This window comes from Acipenser ruthenus, chromosome 36 (genome assembly GCF_902713425.1).
Source record: "Acipenser ruthenus chromosome 36, fAciRut3.2 maternal haplotype, whole genome shotgun sequence".
NCBI lineage: Eukaryota > Metazoa > Chordata > Actinopteri > Acipenseriformes > Acipenseridae > Acipenser > Acipenser ruthenus.
The window spans coordinates 3,161,272-3,187,493 of NC_081224.1; the positions used below are offsets into that span (position 1 = coordinate 3,161,272).

Consider the following 26,222-nt stretch of genomic DNA (forward strand, 5'->3'; position numbering starts at 1 on the left):
TAATTGCTAAATGTTTGCATATTTAAAATGAAAATGTGGTTATTTAACCTCTAACTCTGCCCTGTTTTTTTAATTGCTGGCAATGCAGTTGAAATGAAATTGAAGAAATTTAAAAGTTTGACTTGCTGGTTGGATATTTCCTTATAACTACTTTATGAGTAGACTAGAACATCATTTTGGAAGAATCAAAGAGAGACAGCAAAATGACAACAGAGTAAAAGCATGCAAATGATGTACAACAAGACGTCTGGGTCATGGTCCCATTTCCTTCTCCTAAATCTTATTTTTTCTTAAATACACTTTACAAGCATAGCAAAAATATAATCTTGAGAAATATTATTACCCTTTCATGAGGGCCTTTACACAGTTCATGAACAAAAACGTCTCTAACTGCAGCTGCAGTGAGGAAACGAACCGAGGCACTGTACAGCTATCCGGGCTCCCTGCCACTGCTATAGGCTGTGATTATCTTGAAGAGAGACTTACGTCAACGCTATTCTAGGAGGATATGCTGTACACAACACAGAGTGCCAAACCGTTCCTCTACGTCCCTCTCGTCCCCTTTGTCTACCGTCTCCAGTGCAATCCCAGATCCTTGCCAGGCTCTTAAAACCACGCTGTAATGAAAACCTTGCTGCTGCCGAGCAAGTCTGGGGGAAAAAAAAAAAAACCTTCAGAAAACAAACAACGTATTGCATTTATCGTGCAGAAAAGAAAAAACGAAAACAGAATCTCTTGTCTCGTCGCAGAAGTGAGCAAACGCTCCCTCAGTCCGCTGGGGAAATACAACGGTATTGTAACGGACGTGCGAGAGCGTTGCGTCTCTTCCTGGTGTAAAATGAATGTCCTCTGAGGCAAAAGTCACTCTGGAGGATGGAAATCTAAATTGTATTCCATTACAATTTGTATTAAATGAAGGTCCCTGGTCATGTCTTTTCCTCACACCAGGGAGTTGGAGTGGGAGTGCGGGTTCCCATTCTCGGAGCGCAGGGTGGAGAAGGCCACGGCGGGCGTGTCGTCGCAGGGCCGGTGGCGCCGACACACGTAGCACAGGATGCGCTTGAAGGTGTTGCGCATCTCCTGGTCGCGGTACGAGTAGATGATGGGGTTGACCAGCGAGTTACACTCCGCCAGCACCAGGAAGTACTTCTCATACAGCAGGACTTTGCAGCTCACGCAGTTCACCCCGTCCAGAATGAGGATAACCAGCCCAGGGGTCCAGCAGATCACAAAGGCACCTGAAAAGAGAGACAGAGAGAGAGTCAGCACAACAGCACCGTCACCCGGAACTCCACACCACTCAGGGCCACGGGTTCAAAGCCACTCCACTTTTAAGTAGTGCTGGGACGAGCACGGAATTTTCACGTTCGGATATTCGGTCATAATTTAAATATTCGTTCGGATATTCATTTTGAAAAAGTAATGAAAGCCATTATAATTGCTCAGAACACAGACAGCATAGCAGCCGGGGCAGTGGGCGTTGGCCTCGCTACACTGGCTTCCAGTGCATTTTAGAATTGAGTTTAAAATCTTACTATTGACATATAAAGCACTAAATGGCTTGGCATCGAATTACCGAAGACAGATTCTGGCTCCATGTAAACCTCTGCGCGCTGGTCCGCTAACGCTGGCTCTGTGCCTCCCACAGGTGAAATGTAAAGGAGAGGAGGAAGTGTGTTTAGTTATAAAGCCCCCAGACTCTGGAATCCACTGTCCGTCTCTAGGAGAGACGCTGCATCGGTCAAGATTTTTAAGTCAAGATCTATTGTCTAGCCTTCTTAACCTGCCTTCAAATATAATTGTTTTTATTTATTTGACTTGCTTATTTCTGTAATTTTGTGTTTTATCTGCGATTCTTATTCATTTCCTGTTTTCTTCAAATTCATTCATTCCTGTCTTTATACATTTTTTTTATTGTTAGTTTCTGATATTGTTATTCGTATAATTATGTATTGCTATTTTGTAATTTTTACTATTCTTTTTGAAACTTCAGATTTTTCTGTTTTAACCGACATGTGAAGCGCTTTGAGACACTGTGGTATGAAGGGCGCTATATAAAATTAATAAAATTGAAATTAGTCTCCGTAAGTCGCTTTGGATAAAAGCATCTGCTAAATGACTAATTCATAAAAAATAAATTGTGTTTAGTTTTTCATTTTGTAACATTAACATGATTTTTTTCACCTTTCAAATAAATCAGAGTTAATTTAAAAATAGAGGAGGCAATTAGAATCGTAAGTTTTATCTTTAAAATCTTTGAAAAACAAAGGGATGGTAATAAGACTCCCGTTGCACAGCAGTTTCACCCATTCCAGGATTAAATACAGGCTTGATTAGCCCCAGTGTATGGATAACAAGCTCAGGTGTGTGTTTTATTAAACTCATAGTAAAACCAGGAACGGATCTGCAATGGGAGTCCCATCCCTGCTTGAGTGTTAATGCTCACTTAAGCGGGCCAAGTTAAAGGTAGTTCATAGTGAGATCACTCCCGTTGCCCCACACTGTACCAACACAGGCTGCTGTGCAGTTTCTAGTCATCGCTGTGAAAGTCCTGTCGAGATCACATTTAGTTTTGATTTGACGGAGCAGATTTACTGTCTGGCTGTGTGTGTGGGTGCGTGTGCGTGCGTATGTGTGTGCGTCCATTCCCCTCATCGTGTTCTCACTTCAGTTTCCAGTAAACGTCTGTTTACGCACAGATGCACAGTAACAGATTACAAACACTGCAGAGATGAATTAATTCTGATTTGTCAAAGTTAGATACATATTAAATAGGGGTGTGCTGATACTCATAATTGCCTTTCAGAAGTATTTATTGGAAGGTATTAAAGTAAGCCTGTCCTTCCCTCACCTTTACAATCACGGCAATTAACTTCCACACAGCCGACTGGAAGCTAATTTTCCTCTCGTCCGGGGCGCTGATATTTTTACTGCCGTACGGAAGCCGTGAACTGGCAAATGAAAATATTACTAATAGCCCGATTGGTACTTCCTTGTATTTGAAATCAACATGTTAATGAATGGATTTATTCAATACCTGCTGATAAATACTTCTTAAAGGGAATTACGAGTACAAGCATCAGCACAGCCCTAATATTAAATAGATCTTACAAGTTTTAATATACATAGATAGATCTATAGTACAGAGTTACATACACATTCACACATCACTTGTTTTTCATGCTTAGATATTTTCATATACATGTCATACTGTGCAGCCTAAATGATATCATTCTTCAGTGTTTACAATAGTAGAGAATAACGGGGTTGAACTCCACTCCATGGAGACAGCAGTGATGACAGCACCCCTCTTACTACTGGCCACCCTGGAAATGTAAAACCCTGATGTGCAGCTGGCTTTAATGTGCAGCGGTGGCCAGGTGTCAAAAAGGGTCTGGAAAGCCAGTCCTTGGTTCGTCTTTGTCTGTTCCGTTCCTTGTTCTGCGCTTTCGACAAGCCTGGGAGTAAAGAAAAAGAACCCTCACCACCATGTGTGGAACCAGGGGAAGCCACCCCGCGATCGCCAAGCGTGGAACCAGGGGGAGCTACCCCGCGATCACCGCGCGTGGAACCAGGGGGAGCTGTCCCGCGATCGCCGCGCGCGCGTGAACCAGGGGGCGCTGCCCCGCGTGGAACCAGGGGGAGCTACCCCGCGATCGCCGCGCGTGTGAACCAGGGGGAGCTACCCCGCGATCGCCGCGCGTGTGAACCAGGGGGAGCTACCCCGCGATCGCCGCGCGTGTGAACCAGGGGGAGCTACCCCGCGATCACTGCGTGTTTAACCAGGATCGGAGCCTTAGGGTAGGGTCTCATTTAGGGGATTTTAATCCCACCAAATGTTTAGATTATTTGTGTTAGGAGGAAGGTTCCTGGTGCGGGACCTCGCACGGGAGTGGCACACGGCCAGAGCTTGGCCACATTATATTTTCTAGTTGTTTTTGTACAGTGTTTTGTATTTTTATATATAAAGTAATCCATCGCGTCTCTGACTGCGATGGGAGCAAAGTAAGGGCAGATATGTAAAAAGGCAAATAAATGAATCTTGTTTTAAATACCAGTATTCAATTACAATATTCACACAATTATAGTTTTATGATTCCGCTTTTATTAAGGAGCTCCCCTAAATCCCTTGTTTGGAAAGATGCAGGGTATTAATGCTTGTGACAGAGTAGCCGTCTGCAGTGTGGATGCGTGCATTCGCTGCTGAGTGACAGGCAGGAGATCCAGACGGAGGTTGAAGTTGATGAACAGGATTTATTTACATATCAACACACTGAACAGCTCACGTGACACTACCAGCAATGGCAGCGCACAGGTCACATATAACACAGTGTATGAAAACTTTGGTAGGATCGACAATATCTGAACTAATCTTCTCTGTTCAATAATAAACAAACGTTACTGAAGAGGTTGATCATGGCGGGTAAACGGTGAGGGCAGATATGCGAGGGATTACTGTATCTCTTCTTCCACACTAGGGCTACCATTGCTGGTCTACTGGTGGCGGCCACCAACATTGCAACCCTTTGTACTTAATAAAACCTGGACGCCTGTGTGGTGTTTCAAATACAAACCCTCTGTGTCTCTCTCGTCTCTCAGCGGATACCCACACAGTAACAGTACATCCCTGTTACATGTATAATATTGAAACGATCAGGTGCCAGGAGTCTGAACTGTCGGGCCCCTGCTAAATCTGCTCTGAATGAAGTGATCACACTTCTCATCACAGCATGAAGTCACACCGAGTCTGGGAGCTGTTCATGCAGCTACAAAGGAGGAACAGCTGATTTAATGTCAATCTCCTGACTCCTGATCATTCAAATAACATACCTCAGAGTTAGAATCTCACACTAGCCCTGCAGCCCTGTGTTTCACCCTCAATCAAGTGTGTTATTTAAATGATCTGGTATTCGGAGTTTGAGCAATCAGGCCCTCATTAAATGGATTGCACATCCTTACAGCCGCACGAACATCTTCCAATAGTAACCCAACAGACTCGGATGGGAGTTTACTTAATTGAGCCAGGCCGCTGGTCATTTCAATGATACCTGGGAAACAAGCCCAGGTCTGGGTGCAGCAGGGCCGGTGCGAGTTTCAAGAGGCGTTGTGGTATTTAAATTCACCATCAAGACATGCAAGTTGCACCCTGCTCCCAGTCCACCACATCACCTCTTCCTGTGTGAGCTTGTCACGTGCCACGCTTCCACACACAGAGATCCCACACAGGACGTGCAACCACTGAGCCTGCAGGCAGTGGGGCGCGATTTGAATACGCAGCTTCACTGCTAGAACAAAGCCAGGGGCTGGATTGACTGAGAAACTGACAAGCAAGCCAACAGCCTTCATGCCTGGCCCTCGTATTAGCTTCACACTTTTAATATAATATAATATATATTTTTTGTCACCCACTTCAACAACAGATGATCATAAACACAGAGGCTGCCTGTGAGATACCACAGTTCTGAAGTAATTCATTTTGAATTCAGCCCTGTTAATTCGTTGTGATTTAAAAACATTTAGATCCCCCGTTCCCCTCCATCCGTTCCTAATGAATTCACTGTTTATTCTTCACTAATTCATCCCCTCTTACTCTCCCACCAGGGGATTGTGAGAAGAGTTCATTCATGCATGAATGCGTGCCTTATACATGTGATCTACAGCATTGGTTACAAAGGGACATGGAATGAATACTGATAATTAAATCCACGTGAGTTAACATGGCTGAAATCAAAATGAATTATTCTGAGGAAGCGCATGAGATATTTGGGTGTTATTCCTCTGGTATTCAGTAGGAATTCATTATGAATTATTTAAATAAACAGGACTGATCGCTCCCAAGCCCCTGCATTGGAAGCCCGAGTTGTTTATTTCTGGTGTTGGAAACGTTATTGGGTGTGTTCCCTCTATCTGAAAAAATGCTAATGACAATCTGGAGTACACAGCTTTGAGAATCCAGCCGAAGAAGCCATTCTGACTCAAAGTTAATAACAGGGTTACATTTTACATCAAAGTTCTACTTGTGTAGCTCAATTATTTTTTGCTGGCAATACCAGTGAAAAAACAGCTTTCAAATGATACCTTTAAAATGATACCCCTGTTATTTAGGTCAGCCCCCCCCCCCCCCCCAGCCCAAATGCCATCGAAAAGGTAACTTTCCCCACCTTCAGACACTGTCTCTCCGTGTGGGGGGCTGTGTGAGTTTCACAGCTCCTCTTCTGCACACTCACACACCTACACTGGGACCCTGAGCCTCATCAACCACAATGGAAACCCCCCCACCCAGAATTAGGTCTATTAGGTGTTTTTGCAATGTATATTAATTACGTTACCATGAGCTGCCACTGTAAAAATGCTGCATCTGAGTGTAATAATTTCCCCAGAGCTGGTAAAGATACCCCACCCCAGGCACTCCCACCCCTGTTCTGGAGAAGGATGCATTAGTTAGACTTCCAGGCCTGTATAGAAACTGCCTAAACCCCAGGTGGAGACCAGGCCACACAAGGCTACAGAAAAAAATAACAGTGCTTCTTACAATCTGGACTACAGTCAAAAAACCAACCCGCCAACGCACAAAAAAAAGAGCCTAACAAAGAAAAACAACAGCAGCTCAGCTTTCATAAAAAAACAAAAAACGAGACTTCCAGAGATTACCAGGAAACAAGGGCAGGATTTCCTGAGACTATTATCTCGGCTCACAGGGGTCAGCCCGGCTGTGTATTAATTAACCAGGTCGATTCCAGGAACGTGTGCATTCATTCACTTCCAGTAACAGCAGCACCTTCTTGAAGATGCACAGCCCCCACAGTGGTCTGATTAATCACGAGCTGCATTGCTTCACAGTAAAAGCTGATTGTGTTTGCCTGACATTGATAGCGTTCCACAGGAAAGCAAAGTGCAGCACAGCACAGAGTGAAAGCAAGCTGAAGGAAACCAGTCTCAGCCGGTGTCTACCATACAGTACCGATTTCAATCAGTATAGTGTCCCTCATGAGCAAGCATCCCAGGGTGCTTCACACACATACACAGCAAGCCAAAAGAGCTCCAACCTGAGCGCTAGCGAAAGGCCAGATCAAAGAGATATGTTTTAATCTTGGATTTAAAAATACTGACACTCCGTATTCCGGATAAAAGCTGGCAGTGATCGTGGAGCTCGAGAACTGAACACCCTCGCACCGGACCAGGAGGTTTTTAATGGAGTTCTTGGAGTTACCAAGAGACCGCCACTGCAGGGATGGAAATAAGACTCCTTTTGCATAGCAGTTCCTCCAATTCCAAGTGTGTCTTATTAAACCCATAGTAAAACCAGGAATGGATCAGACTGCCATGCAATGGGAGTCTCATTTCCATCCCTGCATTGGCAGATCTCAAGAGTACGAGCCGGTTTGTAGGAAACTCAAGCAAATAGGCAGCGATCTAAAAACGGCGACTGCTTCCCTTTGTAGAAGTTGGTTTCATTTTATAGTTTCGCTTCAGTGCCTCTGCATGTCTTATGAAGATGAGGTCTATTCAATTGATCTAAACCAGAGGTGGTCCTGGAGGGTCACTCCACTCCAGGTTTAACAGGTAAAATGAGATGATGAACTACTTCAGGGTCTGGATGGAAGTTCACTTAAACAATTTAGAACAGGGTTAAAACAAAGACCAGGAGTGGAATAGCCCTCCAGGACCGTGCTTTACCAAACCTGATCTAAATGCTGACACCGTTCCTATTCATTTATAAAAAAATAAATAAATTAATATATTTAAAAAAAAAAAAAAGTACAACGTTTTTATTTTTTATTTTTAAAGATCTCCGACTCACCGAGGATCATGGTGACGGTTTTCATGAGGTTGACGACGGTTTCCTTTTGCTTGGGGTGAGAGGTATGCTGGGACATGCGCAGGGTCTTCCTCTTTACGTACACGAAGATGTGGGTGTAGACCCCCACCATGATGGTGAAGGTGAACAGGTTCAGCACCCCCCAGAAGATCAGGTAGCTGCGGCTGTAGAGGGGGGCCATGCTGGAGCAGCCTTTCAGGTCACACACGCAGTTCCAGCCCATGCTGGGGATGAGGCCCAACAGGATCGCCACCAGCCAGATGGACACGATCAGGAAGATGACACGCTGGTTGGTCATCTTGCTGTGGAGCTGCATGGTGAAGATAGTCTGGTGCCGTTCCACGGCCACAGCCAGCAGGTTGGCCACGGAAGCCGTGAGGCTGGTGTCCAGCAAGCCCTGGCGCAAGAACCACTGCTTCTGGTCGAGCTTCATGGTCCAGGGGCCCGTGTGGAACATGAGGTACATGTAGGAGATGCCTGCGAAGAGGTCAGCGGCCGCGAGGTTGCCCAGGAGGTAGTAGATGGGGTAGTGAAAGCGTTTGTTGATGATGATGGCCGTCATGACCAGGATGTTGGCCAGCATGACGACGAAGCACACCGTGAGCCCCATGCTGACCACCATGTAGTCTTTGGTCTTCCACACAGTGCTGATGTTCTTGTCGCTCCTGTTGTAGAAGAACTCTATGGTCTCATTGTAGTAGCACTGATGTTTCTCCATCCTTCCTTCCCTCGGCTGATCTCTTCCCTGCTTTCCGTCCTCCTGGAGTCTCTGCGTCAGCTGCTACTGCCCTTCAGGAGTGTGGAACCAGACCTTTGGAAACAATGAAAACAGAGAAGTCAGTTGAATGGAAGTTTCTGGCATGCTGTATGTCTATAACTTTAACGACAAGCTAGGGGTGAGCCTGTATAAAATTGTCATGGTCTGATAACCGTCAGATAAAAACTGGTGACCTTGACATCACGGTCTAAAAATCACGCAAGTTATAAAACGAAAGCTCACTAAAAAACACTTCACTGACAGTCTAAACCTGTGCATATTTCTTTACCTAACTTTTCTTCAGCTCTTTGCAGCACTGTTTGTTTTTTCTTCCTGGTGCGTCTGGCGAGTTGTACGACGTACGAGTTGCAGGGTGAGGCTAGGTAAGAAAGCCGAGGAGTGCTTTTGTACACGATGTTGAATTAAAAAAAAATAATAATAAAAAATCGTCAAATGGAAAGTGTTCATAGGAACACGAACCGCTGCATAGAGTAATGACGATATTTGCTGTGTGGCAGAACAGGGCCAGTGTAACTACCGTAATGCACCTATTCCACAAAAAAAAAACAGACTCCGACGCAGCCCTACACTATGCACTCAGTAGTGCTAAATTGAGAAATCCTAAAACAAAATGTATGAAATTCACCAGCGGTTTGTGAACTTAAACAGATCAATTCAAATAAGTTCCACCTATCCCAGGTTTTACTATGAGCTTGATGAGCCAGTGCAGAGGAAGCAAGCTTGTGTGCATCTTATTAAACTCATAGCAACACTGCTGTGCAACGGGAGTCTTAATTCCATCCCTGCAATGACTTCAGATTTTGTTGCGCAGCTAACCGGTGAAAGCTGGTGTTTGGTCTTGCTAAATTCCTGTTTCATGAAGCTGGTGGATTATAAAGGTGTGCTGGATGTTCCCTATTGTCTCCCAGGCAGGTGCACACCTGCCTCAGTCAGGTAACCCTGCGTGAGTAGCTGCAGCACCTTTGTCTGCCAGCACATCTTTCTCCCTGCTTAATAATTCAGTTCTGAGTTGGAGGGTTCATTGAATTGTCTGACAATAGGCATGCGTGTGTGTGCGTGTGGCGGTGCTGCTTTTGGTGAAAATGAATCAGAAAATTAGTTTTCTGAAAACTACACTTGTCGGCTGTGGCTTTAAACAGCAATACTCCAATTAGTTTTTTGTGTCAGTTTTAGTTTTTGAAATCCGAACCAGGATTATTGTGTGCCTGTAACTGCACGGACTATACAAGGTTTTACTTGAATTCACCATTATTATTATTACTATTATTAAAATAGAGTTTTCCCACTAGTCCTCATTATTATTAAGGTGCTGGTAGCTGAGAATGGAGTGTTTGCAATTTGAGGCAAAGAGTGTGTGTGATTTTTTTTTTAAATCTCAAAATAGAAAACAGAAATATTGAGCTCACATTGAAATCGAGACTCATGCAAATATGCGTTTGGTTTTTTTCTCTAATAAAAAACATCCGGCACCAGACTGCGAATGACTTCAAAGCTGAACGTCTATGGGCAGCTTGCACACAACTCTGTGGGAAGATTGTTTTAACTTGTGTTCAACATTTGCACAAAACTATTCGAACTGGAATTGGGAATTTATTTTAAAAAGGAATTGGAACTGAAAAAAAAGGAGTTGCCCCCGACCTGGCTTCTGAAATCAAGAAGAAACCCAATCTATTAATGTTTAAATAAAAAAAAAAAAACACAAAAAAGAAACAAAAATTGTTCCTTTCTAGATTTCAATTTAAAAAAAAAAATTCACATTTTTCACTGAAGTAAAATACTCCACACAAATAAGCTGCACAACCTTCCATGCCCCTGGGTGAAGTGCATGGTTTTATAAGACACAAATTGCACCACCTGATCACTGTACATGATTTCCCTGATTTGCATGGCAATAGAGACAGTGCAATTCCATTTACATTTTCATCGCACTGCGCTGTAAATCGCTGAAAACAGAAACGCAGCACGGCAGACTCCTCTCTCCTGCAAAGCGTCCGTCGTGCAATGCAGCAGGAGCAGCTCCTGCAAGTCTGAAGGCTAAACTCACCACACAAAATGAGGTTGTGACTGGTTTTATAACACAAACTGTTTTATTTGAGTCTTCACAAATTTGGTGCATGATATATGGTGCGCGACTTACAAGGTGGAGATGTTGAATAAAACAGATCTGACCAAAACCTGTGTCCAAAACATCAATGCCCAGCGACCCACGGACTCAGCCAGAAACTCTACACACAGGGGGTCTATTGCAGCGTACCAAATTCAGTCCACTTGATGTGTCTAACCAGTGGATTAAGCAGGTTTAGTCCACTTGATTGGACTAGCTTGTCCACTAATCCCGATTGCAGCGTACCAGAAATTAATCCTCACAGGTAGATCACCCGCTAAAATCAGACTAAACCAGATCCCGATTGCAGCGGCATACCAAATCACGTTCGTGATGATCCTGTTCAAGTGGATTAGCTCAGTACTGTGAACGATAAGACTAATTTAGTAGGCTTGCCCGTCCCAAGCATTTCCTGCTTAAAATGTTTTGCAGAGACAGCTGCATTTTTCCCCTGAAATGACTAGTGCATCTGAAAACTGTATTCCATACATTAATTTCACATGGCATGTACTGGATGTGTTTGAACTTGTGAAAAATGCAGAGAAGACGACGCTCCAGAACGGGACGATTTTAACATGGAGGTGCAAAGTTTTTTTTCTTTTTTTTTAATAATAAATTTAGTCGTTGCCAATTATTTTTATTATTTTCTCCCAATTTGGAATCGCCAATTATTTTTAGGCTCAGCTCACCGCTATCACCCCTGCGCTGACTCGGGAGGGCGAAGACGAACACACGCTGTCCTCCGAAGCGTGTGCCATCAGCAGACCGCTTTTCTTTCACACTGCGGACTCACCATGCAGCCACTCAAGAGCTACAGCGTCGGAGGACAACGCAGCTCTCAGGCAGCTTACAGGCAAGCCCGCAGGCGCCCGGCCAGACTACAGGGGTCGCTGGTGCGCGGTGAGCCGAGGACACCCTGGCCGACCTAACCCTCCCTCCCCCCGGGCGGCGAGCGGCCAATTGAGCGCCTCCCCCTGGGAGCTCCCGTCCTCGGTCTGCAAAGGAATAGCCTGGACTCGGACTCGCGACGTCCAGACTATAGAGCGCATCCTGCACTCCACGTGGAGCACCTTTACTGGACGCATCACTCGGGAGCCCCTGCGCAAAGTTTTTTTATGAGAAAACGTGAGCAGAGAATTAATTACTGCATATGCAGAAATACTAACAAAGTTCAATGTATTACGTTTTTTTTTGTGTTTTTAAATTCAGCACTATTGTGTGTTTAATAGACATGGACACATTTTTTTTGTGTGACTATTTATTAATACGATCAAGTAAAAACAAGTCACGCTAAGTCTTACCCACATGGAGTGACTCACTCTTTAGGAATTTCAGCAGCCTCACTCCTAAATGATATATTTCAATGGTGTATATAAAAAAAAAAAAAAAAAATCTCACTCCCAATTTCTCCCTGTAAAAATTACCCTGATTTTAAATTCCTGAAAACGCATGGTTAAATTGCACTTCTAAACAAAGACAAATGGAAGGAATAAATAAATAAATAAATAAATAAACAAACAAACCGGTATAAAATAAGCAGTGTGCTGCACAGGTTTTAAACAGAACAGCTCTTCAGTTGAAAATGGCTATAATCTGGTTATTATATGTGCTGCAACATGTTTCCTTCTTGGTTCAGATGCTATAAGCAGGGTGACGTGTGTCTGATGCGATCCTATGAATTTCTGACCTGACCCTGTTTCAATAAACTGGGCTTGACTGGCCAGGGCTGTGGGTGACAAAGACCACCTTTTTTACTTCCCAGGGACACCACACAGAATCAGCAACACTGTGTGTGTGTGTGCCTTCAGCACAGTGAGGTGTGCATGCGTGTGTGTGTGTGCCTTCAGCACAGTGGTGTGCGTGCATGTGATCCAATTACTCCCGACGTTGACCAGCGCGGATTCCCACACTCAGGGGAGGGAAGCACTGCAGAGCACAGCGTGGAGCGAGCCAGGCAGCTTCAGAACAGAGCCCCACTGCACTGAGTCACCAATCCGCTTCATTCACCGTGCAGCCACGTTGCATTGTAGGGTGTACCGTTTTTCTGTAGCACAGCCCTTCTCCAACGCGCTGCTTTCGATATTTCACTGTTTTTAAGATGTGCAACAGTAAAAGCACAGCCAAGTGTATTAAAGCACAGTGGGTAAGCATTGTAAAGCATGGTAAATCATATTTATAACCATGGCAAACCAGAGTAAACTATGGTAAATGCATTGCATAGCCATGGGAAAAGCATGGCGTAAAACTGCAAAAATACAGTGCAAAATGACTGTGGGAAAGGGTTGAAGGAATGCTACCTGATAATCTGTTCTACTGTCTCTTACGATCTGGATTCAGTTTCTTTGCTGGTATTTACCTGTTGAATATGCAGACACTTCATAAGACAGCCCTGCAGGTGTAAAGGTGTAAAGCTGCTGCTGCTGATTTCAGAATCTGAATACAGTATTGCAGCTTCAGCTCCTGTGAACGGTCTCGCTGGAGGGCTGCTGCACATCAGACACAATGTGATTTTACATCAGGTGACCAGATACTAATCTCAGCGACATGACCACACAAACCTGAAGTGACAGAGACACCGTACAACCGTCTGTGATCAAGACTGGTAGGTCACATCAACAGGATGTGGAAATTATGAGCGTCTTCTCAGACAATATTTCACCATATAGGGCAATAAATCACACACACACCAGGCTTATCCAGTTCCTTCGAAATGGGCTCCCACATATTAACTTTCATCTCTGTATCTTTATAATTGCGTTGACCATCGTCAAGGCTCTGGGTCCTATTTTGTCCTCATTGTGGATACTGCCTCACCCTGGTGGACACTGTGCATTAAAGCCGTTCTCCTTATTATTATTTCTTTCTTTCCAGGGCAACTTACAATTGTTACAAGATATCACATTATTTATAATATATATATATATATATATATATTATATATATATATATATATATATATTATATATATTTTTTTTTACATACAATTACCCATTTTTGTACAGTTGGGTTTTTACTGGCGCAATCCTTGATCAAGGGTACAGCAGCAGTGTCCCCCACCTGGGATTGAACCCACGACCCTCCGGTCATGAGTCCAGAGCCCTAACCACTACTCTACACTGATGCTCAATGCCCTAGTTGTTGCGCAAAGAAATCACACAAAATAAAATGCAATCCTATTTATTTCACGATGCTCCAGTGTCGCCCCGTGCCTCCTGTGTAGTGGCCTGCAGTCAGCAAAGGCTCCAGGATGCAGCAGGTTATCTATAGCCTTGCATCTGAATTATTTCAAGGATAGCAGTAAGACTCTTACTGCATAGCAGTTTCACCCATTCCAGGTTTTATTACAAGTCAGCCACAGTGTATAGGGAACAAGCTCAGGTCTGTCGGATTAAACCAAAAAGTAAAACCAGGAGTGGATCAAATTGCTATGCAACGAGAGTCTAATTTCCATCCCTGCATTTGCATATCCTCAATTAACAACTGGGAAAGAATGAAATTAGCAAAAATCTGCATTAAATAATAGACTATGTTTAAATAAAATAGTAGTTGTTGCAGTGATAATTCATTACTGTTTACGATACTGTAAGACAACTATAAATACACACATTACAGAGTTGTGTATGCTAGAGTTCCATTACAGAGTTGTGTATGCTAGAGTTCCATTACAGAGTTGTGTATGCTAGAGTTCCATTACAGAGTTGTGTATGCTAGAGTTCCATTACAGAGTTGTGTATGCTAGAGTTCCATTACAGAGTTGTGTATGCTAGAGTTCCATTACAGAGTTGTGTATGCTAGAGTTCCATTACAGAGTTGTGTATGCTAGAGTTCCATTACAGAGTTGTGTATGCTAGAGTTCCATTACAGAGTTGTGTATGCTAGAGTTCCATTACAGAGTTGTGTATGCTAGAGTTCCATTACAGAGTTGTGTATGCTAGAGTTCCATTACAGAGTTGTGTATGCTAGAGTTCCATTACAGAGTTGTGTATGCTAGAGTTCCATTACAGAGTTGTGTATGCTAGAGTTCCATTACAGAGTTGTGTATGCTAGAGTTCCATTACAGAGTTCTGTATGCTAGAGTTCCATTACAGAGTTGTGTATGCTAGAGTTCCATACAGTAGCAAACCTCTCAATACTGTAGAGCCACTTACTCACATGCAAACTTTCTAAAGCTTTTTTGCATTGTATTAAGTTGTAAATCAGTTACTTGACTGATTTAAATGCAAGTGATATTAAATAGTGTGTGACAACAGCCAAAGTGATATAAATCAGGAGTGTTATCTGTTGGCTGGGACATTTCAATGTGGGGATGATAAGATCACAGGAAGACGCATGACTGAAAGGAGGCATTTCAGCCAGTCAGTGCTCCTCCGCTTCATCTCAAAACTAGTTAAAGGAACCTAGTGATTCAGCATCAACTACGTTGCTAGGAAACCCATTTTACACCAGGCTTAAAACTGCTGCACCCAGTCCTGGGTTTCAGAAACTGCTCAAACTCCTGATCATTTCAATAACAGACTTCAATGAGGGGAGTTCTGAACCCCAGGACTGGGTGTAGCAACAGCAGGGCTAGTGTGAGTTTGTAACCCTGCTCAGACTCCTGGCTCCTGATCGTTTCAATAACAGACCTAGGACTGGGTGCAGCAGAGCTAGTAAGTGGAGGCGTGATGTGTTTGAAGGATCAGAGTAAAGGCACTGTGATCTTGGGCGCTGACTGTCTGGCTCTGTAGCTCTCTCTCCACACCTCTCCCTCCTGCTCTGCAATGTGTACAGTACACACAGAGCACCTGGGTGTGAATCGACACAGTCCAGCCCATTGGCAGGTACTTATGAAGCAGGAAAGATAAAAAAGCTGAATAGGTGTGAATGAGGCGGCTAGCTGGGCTTACAGTGTCACACCTCCCAGCTCAGTGTGCTGGCTCACTGCACTTCCTCTTCCAGGAGAAACAACCAAAAACAACTTGAAATACACACATTAAGAACATAAGAAAGTTTACAAACGAGAGGAGGCCATTCAGCCCATCTTGCTTGTTTGGTTGTTAGTAGCTTATTGATCCCAGAATCTCATCAAGCAGCTTCTTGAAGGATCCCAGGGTGTCAGCTTCAACAACATTACTGGGGAGTTGGTTCCAGACCCCCACAATTCTCTGTGTAAAAAAGTGCCTCCTATTTTCTGTTCTGAATGCCCCTTTATCTAATCTCCATTTGTGACCCCTGGTCCTTGTTTCTTTTTTTCATTCCAGTCATTCCGTGACTGGTTTTAAACACTCCTAAACCAGGGACACCTGACTACATTACAAACCCAGAGAAGTTTACACACAGTCTTTTTTGTTGTTGATGTGGTTAAGTTTGTAAGATAAATAAAACGTTTGCACCGTATACTGTAAGAGTTAATTAAAGAAAACACAAACTGCTATAAAACTTGCATGTTGAGTAGACAAGTTTCAGCTTGCTCCTCTGTGTATGGATTACTAAATACTATACATGTGTCATTATTAATAAGGAAGAGGGGAGAGCTGTGTGTGAACACAGCATGAATAATCTGCATCATTTAGAATAATAGCCCTACACGCAGTTATCAATCAATACTGAAGAAGGCACTTGCTCTTCGTTTCATAACCCCTCGATGTACACAAGGGACTGAGCGCTTGTTCAGAGTATTTCTTAAAATGCGTTTGAAAGTGTCTCAGGAGGAGGAAACTGACCATCTGGATGACCGGATCCAACATGTCAGTACATTGCAAACCGTTTCGTGCACCGCGTTGCAAAAAAAAAAAAAAAAGTTAGCAATTTTATTTGTGGGACATGCGTCCCTTTTACCTTAAAAAGGGGTTATTTATTTTAATTTATATAGCGCCTTTCATCACAAGCACCTCAAGGCGCTTTACAACATTTTACAAATTATACAAAATTTAAAAAGCAAAGATAATTGCTAAAAACAGTTAAAAACTATACAAATGGGTTTTCAATGCTGTTTTAAAAGTAGAAAGATTCCCATCTTCAGTCAAAAAAAGCAGGTAGAGCATTCCACAACATTGGGGCTTTACAAGAGAAGGCCCTCCCTCCCTCTCTTTATTCACTCTCTGAACAACCAGCAGCCCCACATCCTGCGATCTTAGAGTACGCCTTAGTTTGCAAGGGGTGAACAATTCCTGTAAATAACTGGGTGCTAATCTATTTAGGGCTTTATAAGTTAAAAGCAAAATCTTAGAATCAATTCTAAAATGCACAGGGAGCCCGTGCAAAGAAGCTAAGACAGGGGTAATATGCTCATTTGTTTTTGGTTCAGGAATACCAGTAAACACAGCAGTACAATAACCTATTCTGGAGGAAACAAAGGCATGCATTAGTTTTTTAGAGTCCGGTACAGAGAGAATGCATCTAAGCTTGACTATATTCCTCAAATGATAAAAAGAAACTTTAGTAATTTTTTTTTTATACGAGACTCAAAAGTGACCCCCAAATTCCTCATTTCCAGTTTTAGATTTGATGAAAAGCTGCTGAACCCTAACTCATGCAAGTCAATGCTTTCTATTTGGTTCTGAAGCCCAAAAACATAACCTCTGCTTTGTCTGAATTCGACAAATGTTGAGACATCCAACACTTTATATCAGCAGGGTATGCAACTAATAGCGCCCCAGTAGAGGGGTTGCCTGGATTTACAGACAAGTGCCGTCATGTTGGTTTTAGTTCGAATTCTGGCAGCAGTGTTTTGAACTAGCTGTAAACGAGGCAGCACACGTTTAGGAATGCCAGTAAACAGAGCATTACGATAATCTATTCAAATAAAGACGATTAGTCTTTTCAAATAATGAAGACAGAATAACTAAAACAGAGGTCAGAGAGCCATTGGCAAACTCAGACCACAACATGGTCTCATTTGAAATATTTTTTAAAACCCCAAAAGTAATGACTAAAGCTAAGGTTTACAATTTTAGAAAAGCAAACTACGAAGGTATGAAACAGAGACTAACAGAAGTAGATTGGAGTAAAATAGAGAACACATCCACAGAAAAAGGATGGCTGTTTTTTAAAAATGTAGTACTAGAGGCACAAAACAATTACATCCCAAAAGTAGACAAAATCTAAAACAAAATGGCCAAAATGGTTTAATAGATCAATTTAAAAAAATATTCAGCGAAAAAAGGCACTTTACAGAGCGTTTAAAAGGGACCAAAAACAAAGTACACAGAAAGAGTACTTGGAACTGCAAACACAAGTCAAAAAGGAAGTTAGAAAGGCCAAGAGAGATAGAAATCAATATTGCTAAGGGGGCTAAAACCAATTCCAAAATGTTTTTCCAATATTATAACAGCAAGAGAACATTCAAAGAGGAGGTTAAATGTCTAAGAGACACAAATGGCAAAATCATAGATGAAGAAAAAAAAATAGCAAATATATTAAATGATTACTTTTCACAGGTTTTTACAAAGGAGGACACGAACAACATGCCCCACATGTCGACCTGTTCCTATCCAGTTTTAAATAACTTTAGCATAACAGAGGCAGAAGTGTTAAAGGGACTAGGAGCTCTTAAAATAAACAAATCCCCTGGGCCAGATGAGATCCTCCCAATAGTACTCAAAGAAATGAAAGAAGTTATTTACAAACCGCTAACCAAGATCATGCAACAGTCTCTTGACACAGGGGTTGTACCAACAGACTGGAAAATAGCAAACGTAATACCGATCCACAAAAAGGGAGACAAAACCGAACCAGGTAACTACAGACCAATAAGCCTGACTTCTATTATATGTAAACTTATGGAAACTATAATAAGATCCAAAATTGAAAATTACCTATATGGTAACAATATCCTGGGAGACAGCCAGCATGGTTTTAGGAAAGGGAGATCGTGTCTAACTAACCTACTTGACTTTTTTGAGGATGCAACATTGAAAATGGATAACTGCAAAGCATACAACATGGTCTGTTTAGATTTCCAGAAAGCTTTTGACAAAGTCCCGCATAAAAGATTAATTCTCAAACTGAACGCAGTAGGGATTCAAGGAAATGCATGCACATGGATTAGGGAGTGGTTAACAGGTAGAAAACAGAAAGTACTGATTAGAGGAGAAACCTCAAAATGGAGTGAGGTAACCAGTGGAGTACCACAGGGATCAGTATTAGGTCCTCTGCTATTCCTAATATACATTAATGATTTAGACTCTGATATAGTAAGCAAACTCGTTAAATTTGCAGACGACACAAAAATAGGAGGAGTGGCAGACACTGTTGAAGCAGCAAAGGTTATTCAAAATGATCTAGACAGCATTCAAAATTGGGCAGACACATGGCAAATGAAATTTAATAGAGAAAAGTGTAAAGTATTGCATGCGGGCAATAAAAATGTGCATTATAAATATCATATGGGAGATAGTGAAATTGAAGAAGGGAACTATGAAAAAGACCTAGGGGTTTATGTTGACTCAGAAATGTCTTCATCTAGACAATGTGGGGAAGCTATAAAAAAGTCTAACAAGATGCTTGGATATATTGTGAGAAGTGTTGAATTTAAATCAAGGGAAGTAATGTTAAAACTCTACAATGCATTAGTAAGACATCACCTAGAATATTGTGTTCAGTTCTGGTCACCTCATTACAAAAAGGATATTGCTGCTCTAGAAAGAGTGCAAAGAAGAGCAACCAGAATTATCCCGGGTTTAAAAGGCATGTTGTATGCAGACAGGCTAAAAGTATTGAAACTATTCAGTCTTGAACAAAGAAGACTACGCTGCGATCTGATTCAAACATTCAAAATCCCCAAAGGTATAGACAATGTCAACCCAGGGGATTTCTTTGACTTGAAAAAAGAAAAAAGGACCAGGGGTCATAAATGGAGATTAGATAAAGGGGCATTCAGAACAGAAAGTAGGAGGCACTTTTTTACACAGAGAATTGTGAGGCTCTTTAACCAACTCCCCAGTAATGTTGTTGAAGCTGACACCCTGGGATCCTTCAAGACACTATTATTTGTTTATTTAGCAGACGCCTTTACCCAAGGCGACTTACAGAGACTAGGGTGTGTGAACTATGCATCAGCTGCAGAATCACTTACAATTACATCTCACCCGAAAGACGGAGCACATGGAGGTTAAGTGACTTGCTCAGGGTCACACAATGAGTCAGTGGTTGAGGTGGACCTGCTGGTTACAAGCCCTTTTCTTTAACCACTGGACCACACAGCCTCCACTCAAGAAGCTGCTTGATGAGATTCTGGGATCAATAAGCTACTAACAACCAAACGAGCAAGATGGGCTGAATGGCCTCCTTTCGTTTGTAAACTTTCTTATGTTCTTATGTTCTTATCTATTCTGGATTAAACAAAGGCACACGTTAGCTTTTCAGAGTCACGTGTTAGGGTTCCTTTCATAATGCATAGATGTTTTTGCTAAGTTTTGGCCGGGCAACTTCTCGAACTCCATGGAGTTCTCAAAAGCGGTTTTAAAAATGAAATGAAAAAAAGTTTTGCCGAAGGGGATACACACTGTAAGCTTAGCACAAGGATTCAGCCCCCCCTCCCCCTCCCCCTCCCCGTGATAGTGTTCATTTAGATTGAGAGGGGATCTGAACACCTCTGAGACACGGATCGTACACTTGGCTTGAGAGCCACTCCAATCTCCACAGTTATAGATCGGGTTTATTTCAGGGACGTAACAGTTCCAATGTTTTTCTAAACCGTTGTTAAACATACCCATCTGAGACGCAGAGATCCGCTGCAGTGTTCATACAGTTGGACGTGTACAGTGTGAAGTTCAGTTTTTAGAAGTCTTTTTCCAGGTATATATAAAGGCTGTGCACATGCAGTCTCATCCAGGGGTCGGGCAATTCCTGTTTTAGAATTCCTTTTTAAAATCAATTCCCAATTCAAATTCTCTTTTAAATCAATTCCAACACACCACTGATCAAAATTTCAACGAGCAGCACTCTGTTACAATGAGCTTCTCACAGTGCCATTACAAACGGAAGTCAGTGTTTGTTAATTAATTCAACTGGCTTCAAATGAAAGCGGCTGAACAATCACAACAATTATTACATCTCTAAAATATCCATATCTAACGGAGGGCTTTTCTGATTGGCTTCAAACATTCCCAGCATGTTAGTAACGTGTTTAATACTAAAGTTTAGGAAACGGCACGATATTTAACATGACCTGTTGACATCTTTAGGTGTCTCGGATTTAACACCGATCTCATCTTCTGTCAGAGCGGAACCACAGTTCGGAAATCAGGAATCGCTGAAACAAAAGGCTTGGTCGGACGCGCAAACAGAGCTGTGTTTCAGATACAGCAACACGAGGCTGCTTCAGGAGAGGGGGTTCAACCCCGATTTTATTAAATAAAATCAATCAATAGGTCGTGGAACTTTAACAGGCCATTTAACAGCAGTCTCAAAGCTACAATAATACCAAACTCTATTAACCCTTTAAGGACCGGGATCGTGTTAACACGATCATACTGAAGTGGGCTTCTAGGACCGTGATCGTGTAAAAGCACTCTGTTTTGATGACTTACAGGGCCACCGTACTTTGCAGTAAAGGTTGAAACACATATCAGATGGAAAGGGGAGGGACTGACGTTCACTTCCTGATAGTTTATTTTTTTCCTGCAACGTCACAGAGGGGCACTTGGTGTCTAAAGGAGACAGTTTACAGCAGCCAGGCAGAGACAAAAGCAGAAACAAAACAACATCACTGGAACTTGTTTAGAGTGAATAAAAAAGGGGAAACACTGTAAATCTGACTTAATTATATTAGAATATTTATTTTGTCTCATGTGTTTCATATGTTTTTACAATGTTTATAAATATCAAGAAACAAGTGGATATAAGCATATACTATTTCATGAACTGAACGTAGCAGGTAGTTTTTTTTTTCCTTATTACTGAGAATAATGGAATGAGTAACTTATTTTATTTATAAATATTTATTTTGAGAAAAAAATCGATTATTGCTTATAAAGACCCTGATAATAATGTGTATTATGTCATTGAAATCACTCAGGTGAAACAATGGCTTGTAATTTTTATACATAAAAAAAATACAGTAATCCGTCGCATATCCGCCTGCGGTGGGACCAGAGTAAGGGCGGATATGTAAAAAGGTTGATAAATGAATCCTGTTTTAAATACCATTGTACACAGCTGTAAGAATTACTATTGTAGCAACCTGAACAACTGGGGGCTCAGAAGAGCCGCTGCTGTGGTTGTTGTGTGTTGTACGCGTTGTGTGTATTGTTAAACTGGTATGCATGAGAGTGTGTATGCGCAGCCGGGAGTGAATCGGCTTAGTTAGATTGCACGGCTCCATGTGTGAATGGTGGAGGAGGAGCCGTTAAAGTGTGTGACACTTCTGAGTGAGAAACAGTACCTTCCTACAGTGTGAGACTGGAAGCCAGCTACAGTTGTTTGTGGTTAATAAATAAGACACTCAGCGACTTTACTGATGGCGCTGCAAAGAAAAGGGACGGCGGTACATTATATTCACACAATTATTGTTTTGAGATTCAGCTTTTATAAGGGAACTCCCCTAAATCCCTTGTTTAGAAAGATACAGGTATTAATGCTTGTGACAGGGTAGCCGTCTGCAGTGTGGATGCGTGCATTCACTGCTGAGTGACAGGCAGGAGATGGAGGTTGAAGTTGATACGCCCCCTGCAGGAGAACAGGATTTATTTACATATCAAGTCAACACACTGAACAGCTCACGTGACACTACCAGCAATGGTTGTGCACGGAACACATACAGCACAGTGCACAAAAACTCTGGTGGATCCACAATCTCTGAACTAATCTTCTCTGTTCAATAATAAACTAACGCTGCTGAAGAGGTTGATCATGGTGGGTAAACGAGTAGGGCGGATATGTGACAGGCAGATACGTGATGGATTGCTGTAGTTAACTTAAAAACAGATGGTTACTGAAGTACTTTATAATGTTCCCTAAAGTGTTCCGAAAAAAAACGACACTATTTTCAAGATGCCACTGTAAAAAAAATATATATTTTTTTTAATGCATTTTTATAGGAGTCAACTACAGTCAAAAAACGCCTGGTCCTGTAGGAGCATCCAACTAAACATGCTTGGTCCTGAAAGGGTTAATCCCAATCCCATGAACACACTCTGGACCATGTGTGTAAACTTTTTCCCCCCTCTCTGCTAAACTTTAGAACGCAGGGTTTTTTATTTTCTTGGCAAGGCAACTTCTCGTACCCCCACAGAGTTCACACAAACAGTATGAAAAAACTTCTAAATGAAATAAAAAACAGCAACAATTACCCAAGGCGGTAACCAAATTAAATCGATGAGCAACACACTTGTGAGATTCCAGAATCACTGGAGGGATTTTGTTTGTGCCGATTCACTCAAAAAGGTATTTGATCAAAAGAACATACCAGAGAACACCAGCAACCAAGAGAGCCCTGTTACAAGGCAGGGATAGAAGTAAGACTTCTATTGCACAGCTGGGTCACACATTCCACTTTTACTGCATGATTGATTAGCCACAGTGTATAGGTAACAAGCTCAGGTGTGTTTGATTAAACATAGTAAAACCAGGAATGGATCAAACTGCTATGCAACTGGAGTCTTCCACGACTGTGGAAGGAGGCTTGAATTCCACAGTCCACCACAGTCCAAACAAATCAGGGAAATGAAACACATCAAATCTTCAACCAAGCAGGGCAGGAATAAATCAGAGGCATTGGTGGACTGCACTGGTCAAAGGGGCATTTGATCTGCTTAACAATCGTCATTAACTATAGTAAATACAATCTATATTCTAGGTAGAGTGCTCCCTCCCTAAGTCTTCCTTCAGATTTTAGGAGAAAAAGCATTCCCAGTGTCAATTTTGAAACTACATTGTGAAGGTTAGATTACAAGTGTTTAGTCACGTTTCATGCAATTTTGCACCAAAATACCTATACGACCTTACAATAACTTAGCATCTGAAAAGGTTCAATTGAAGACATCTTATAAAAGTTTACACTGTATTTTTGCAGTTCTCATGTTTTGCCATGGTTATACCGTGCTTTTACCAGAGCCTATCCTTGTTTGCTGAATGTATTAACATGCTTTACCATTCTTTACAATGCTTCCCTATGCTTTACCATGCTTACACTATGCTTGAGTACACTTTGCTATGCTTTTACTATGGCACACTTTTATAAGGGACAAGGTTTGTTCAGGAATAGTTTTGCAACAGTTTTTTACCCCCTCCCTTATAGACAACTGTGGAAGACGAACCGTAGCTCAAGAAAAATGTCCTGTGCATCTTCCCTGCCCAATTACAGAACTATCACAACGGAACACTGGTGGTCACATGACCTGGCAGCAGTGCCCATAGCAACCTGTCTCTAGGGAAGCAGGGCTGTCTGCAAACCCATTATAGACAGGACTGGTGAAACCACATTGCTGATTTGAGACATTCACTAGGGTGAATATGAAACTACACTGTAAAAATAATATATGTATGTATATTAATAAAAGCAAAAAGGTTATACAGCAGGGCTGAAAATACATTCATTATTATTATTATTATTATAAATAACCACATTTCTCACAGTATTCAGAAGGAGCTAATGTTTTTAAAAACTGGCTTAATATTTATTTCATGGCCTAGCTTTTGGTTCTTAACCGGCATGATATTTGATTTCTATATTTTTTCTATGTAAAGCATTCTCTAATTACAACAGGAAGAAGAAGTACAAATATGGTTTTAAAGAAATCTCAAATCAACCCCAGACTATTGCTTTTAGCTGGCTCGTTTTGTTTCACACCTCTTGTGTGAAGGGGTCCCCTGCTGGGGTCCTCAAACAAGCTGTTGATTGAGGGAATCTCCGTATGCATCAGAGCTAATCTCCTGAACAATGTGTTAATCAAATAAGCAAGCATTTCACTCACTAACACGCTATATCTCGACTACCCATTTCGCATCTAACGTCACAAACGATTGTCAAGACCTTTTGTGAAGTTTGATAAACCTGTTGTTTGTTTTTACTACAGTTTGTGAGATGCGCTCCCAAATGCAGATGAATTGATTTGAGACTGACTGGAGACTGCGTGAACCTGGCCCGCTCACACACACACAAAGAAAGCACTGTGTTTACCTTCTGGGTTTATTCCAGTTGGGTTGGTTTTTTTTATTTATTTTTTTTATAGGTTTACTAAATACATTTTAAAAAACATCAACAGCAGCTGCCATTTTGGTTGCGGCTGAACTTCTGCAGCCCTGTAAATAAGCAGTTTTTGACGCCTGGATTTGAGAGTTATTTACCACAGGCTGCAAACACACTGCATTTTGCAATGCTTGCGACAAGGACAATTATAAAAGTATTGAAACTAAAGTAAGGGTGCGCCCTGACACTGGCTTGCCAGGTCTACTGTAGTCATTCATTATATATATATATATATATATATATATATATATATATATATATATATACACACACACACACACACACAAACCATAAACACTGGGGGAAGGGAATGACACGTTTAAAAGCAGCCCTGATACAGATGCTGTGCCCCCACAACAAAAACTAAACACAAGAAAATGAACCGCCTACACAATATTACAGTATCAAAAACCACCGCGCAAACGACTCGTCGGTAAATGACTATAATGTGGTTATCTAAGAACACGTATTTTGTCTACTGTTTCTATATATATAATAATTCGTGATTGGAGTATCGCTATAACTATAAACAAGAGATCCGGGAAACACATTTATTTTTTTTGTTTGTTTGTTTGTTTTCACCACAACGCCTACTTATTAAGTTGTTTGTTTGTTTTTGTTTTTTTTCAAAAACACCACATTATGTTTTTTATTTAACGCCGTTTTGTGATATAAACAGAACACAGCAAAATAGGTTTCGTTTTAAGCGATACGAGTCGACAGCATGAATTCGGATCTAGAATAGAGCCACGTTTGAATTCTCACTGCACACACATCTAGGTTACTGAAAGGCGATCTATATGAAGTCATGTACGATCGTGCATTTTTAAATATGATATATGTATGAACGATGCGGGCTATTCTCCCAAAGCACGTAATACAAAAGACTAAACAACATTAATTTATACTTACTTCTTAATCTTCTCCTTAGTGTAGCTTATTTTCCAAAACGTCTTGTTTATAATCCACTGTGTTTCAGAATCGATCTTTTTTTGTTGTTTGCATTTGTTAATTACGGAATACATACATTTTATGTAAATACATGCTAACTCCTCAAGTTTGGTTGAATGCAGGGCGCGGCGCTAACTCTTCTGCAACACAATGCGAAGAGCTGGATGAACGGACCGAGGACAACCTGGGCACACAGGCCCCGCCCCCCTGCGAGCTGGTTGGACAGGTTTTGTTATAGCGCTCGCCAAAAGCCACGCCCCGGTGTTCAGATTGACAGCTTAGGTGTTAAAAGGTCATGGTGAAACGATTACACCTACTTTTGTAACTTTTTTTAAAAAAAATGGTTTCATATTTTCTGATTAAAGCATTAATGTAGTACAGGGGTTGGAAGTGGGTGCAC

At 41.8% G+C, this 26,222-nt stretch overlaps 1 protein-coding gene across 1 annotated transcript; it reads right to left on the reverse strand.

Moving 5' to 3' along the window:
* LOC131706638 (lysophosphatidic acid receptor 1-A-like) lies at positions 1 to 26,013 on the reverse strand. The gene is made up of 3 exons (XM_059008124.1): positions 25,784 to 26,013; positions 7,802 to 8,630; positions 1 to 1,238 (listed from the first exon to the last, which is right to left on the reverse strand). The coding sequence occupies exons 2-3, from the start codon at positions 8,535 to 8,537 to the stop codon at positions 940 to 942; spliced, it is 1,035 nt and encodes a 344-aa protein (XP_058864107.1). The 5' UTR covers positions 8,538 to 8,630; positions 25,784 to 26,013; the 3' UTR covers positions 1 to 939.
* Positions 26,014 to 26,222: the final 209 nt, after the last annotated feature.

What these genes read in the sequence shown, in the direction of transcription:
- LOC131706638 (XM_059008124.1), bottom strand. Translation starts at nt 8,537, where the DNA reads ATGGAGAAACATCAGTGCTACTACAATGAGACCATAGAGTTCTTCTAC. An exon ending in AACCGTCACCATGATCCTCG is followed by an intron (nt 1,239 to 7,801) that starts GTGAGTCGGAGA and finishes CTCTCTTTTCAG; the next exon opens with GTGCCTTTGTGATCTGCTGG.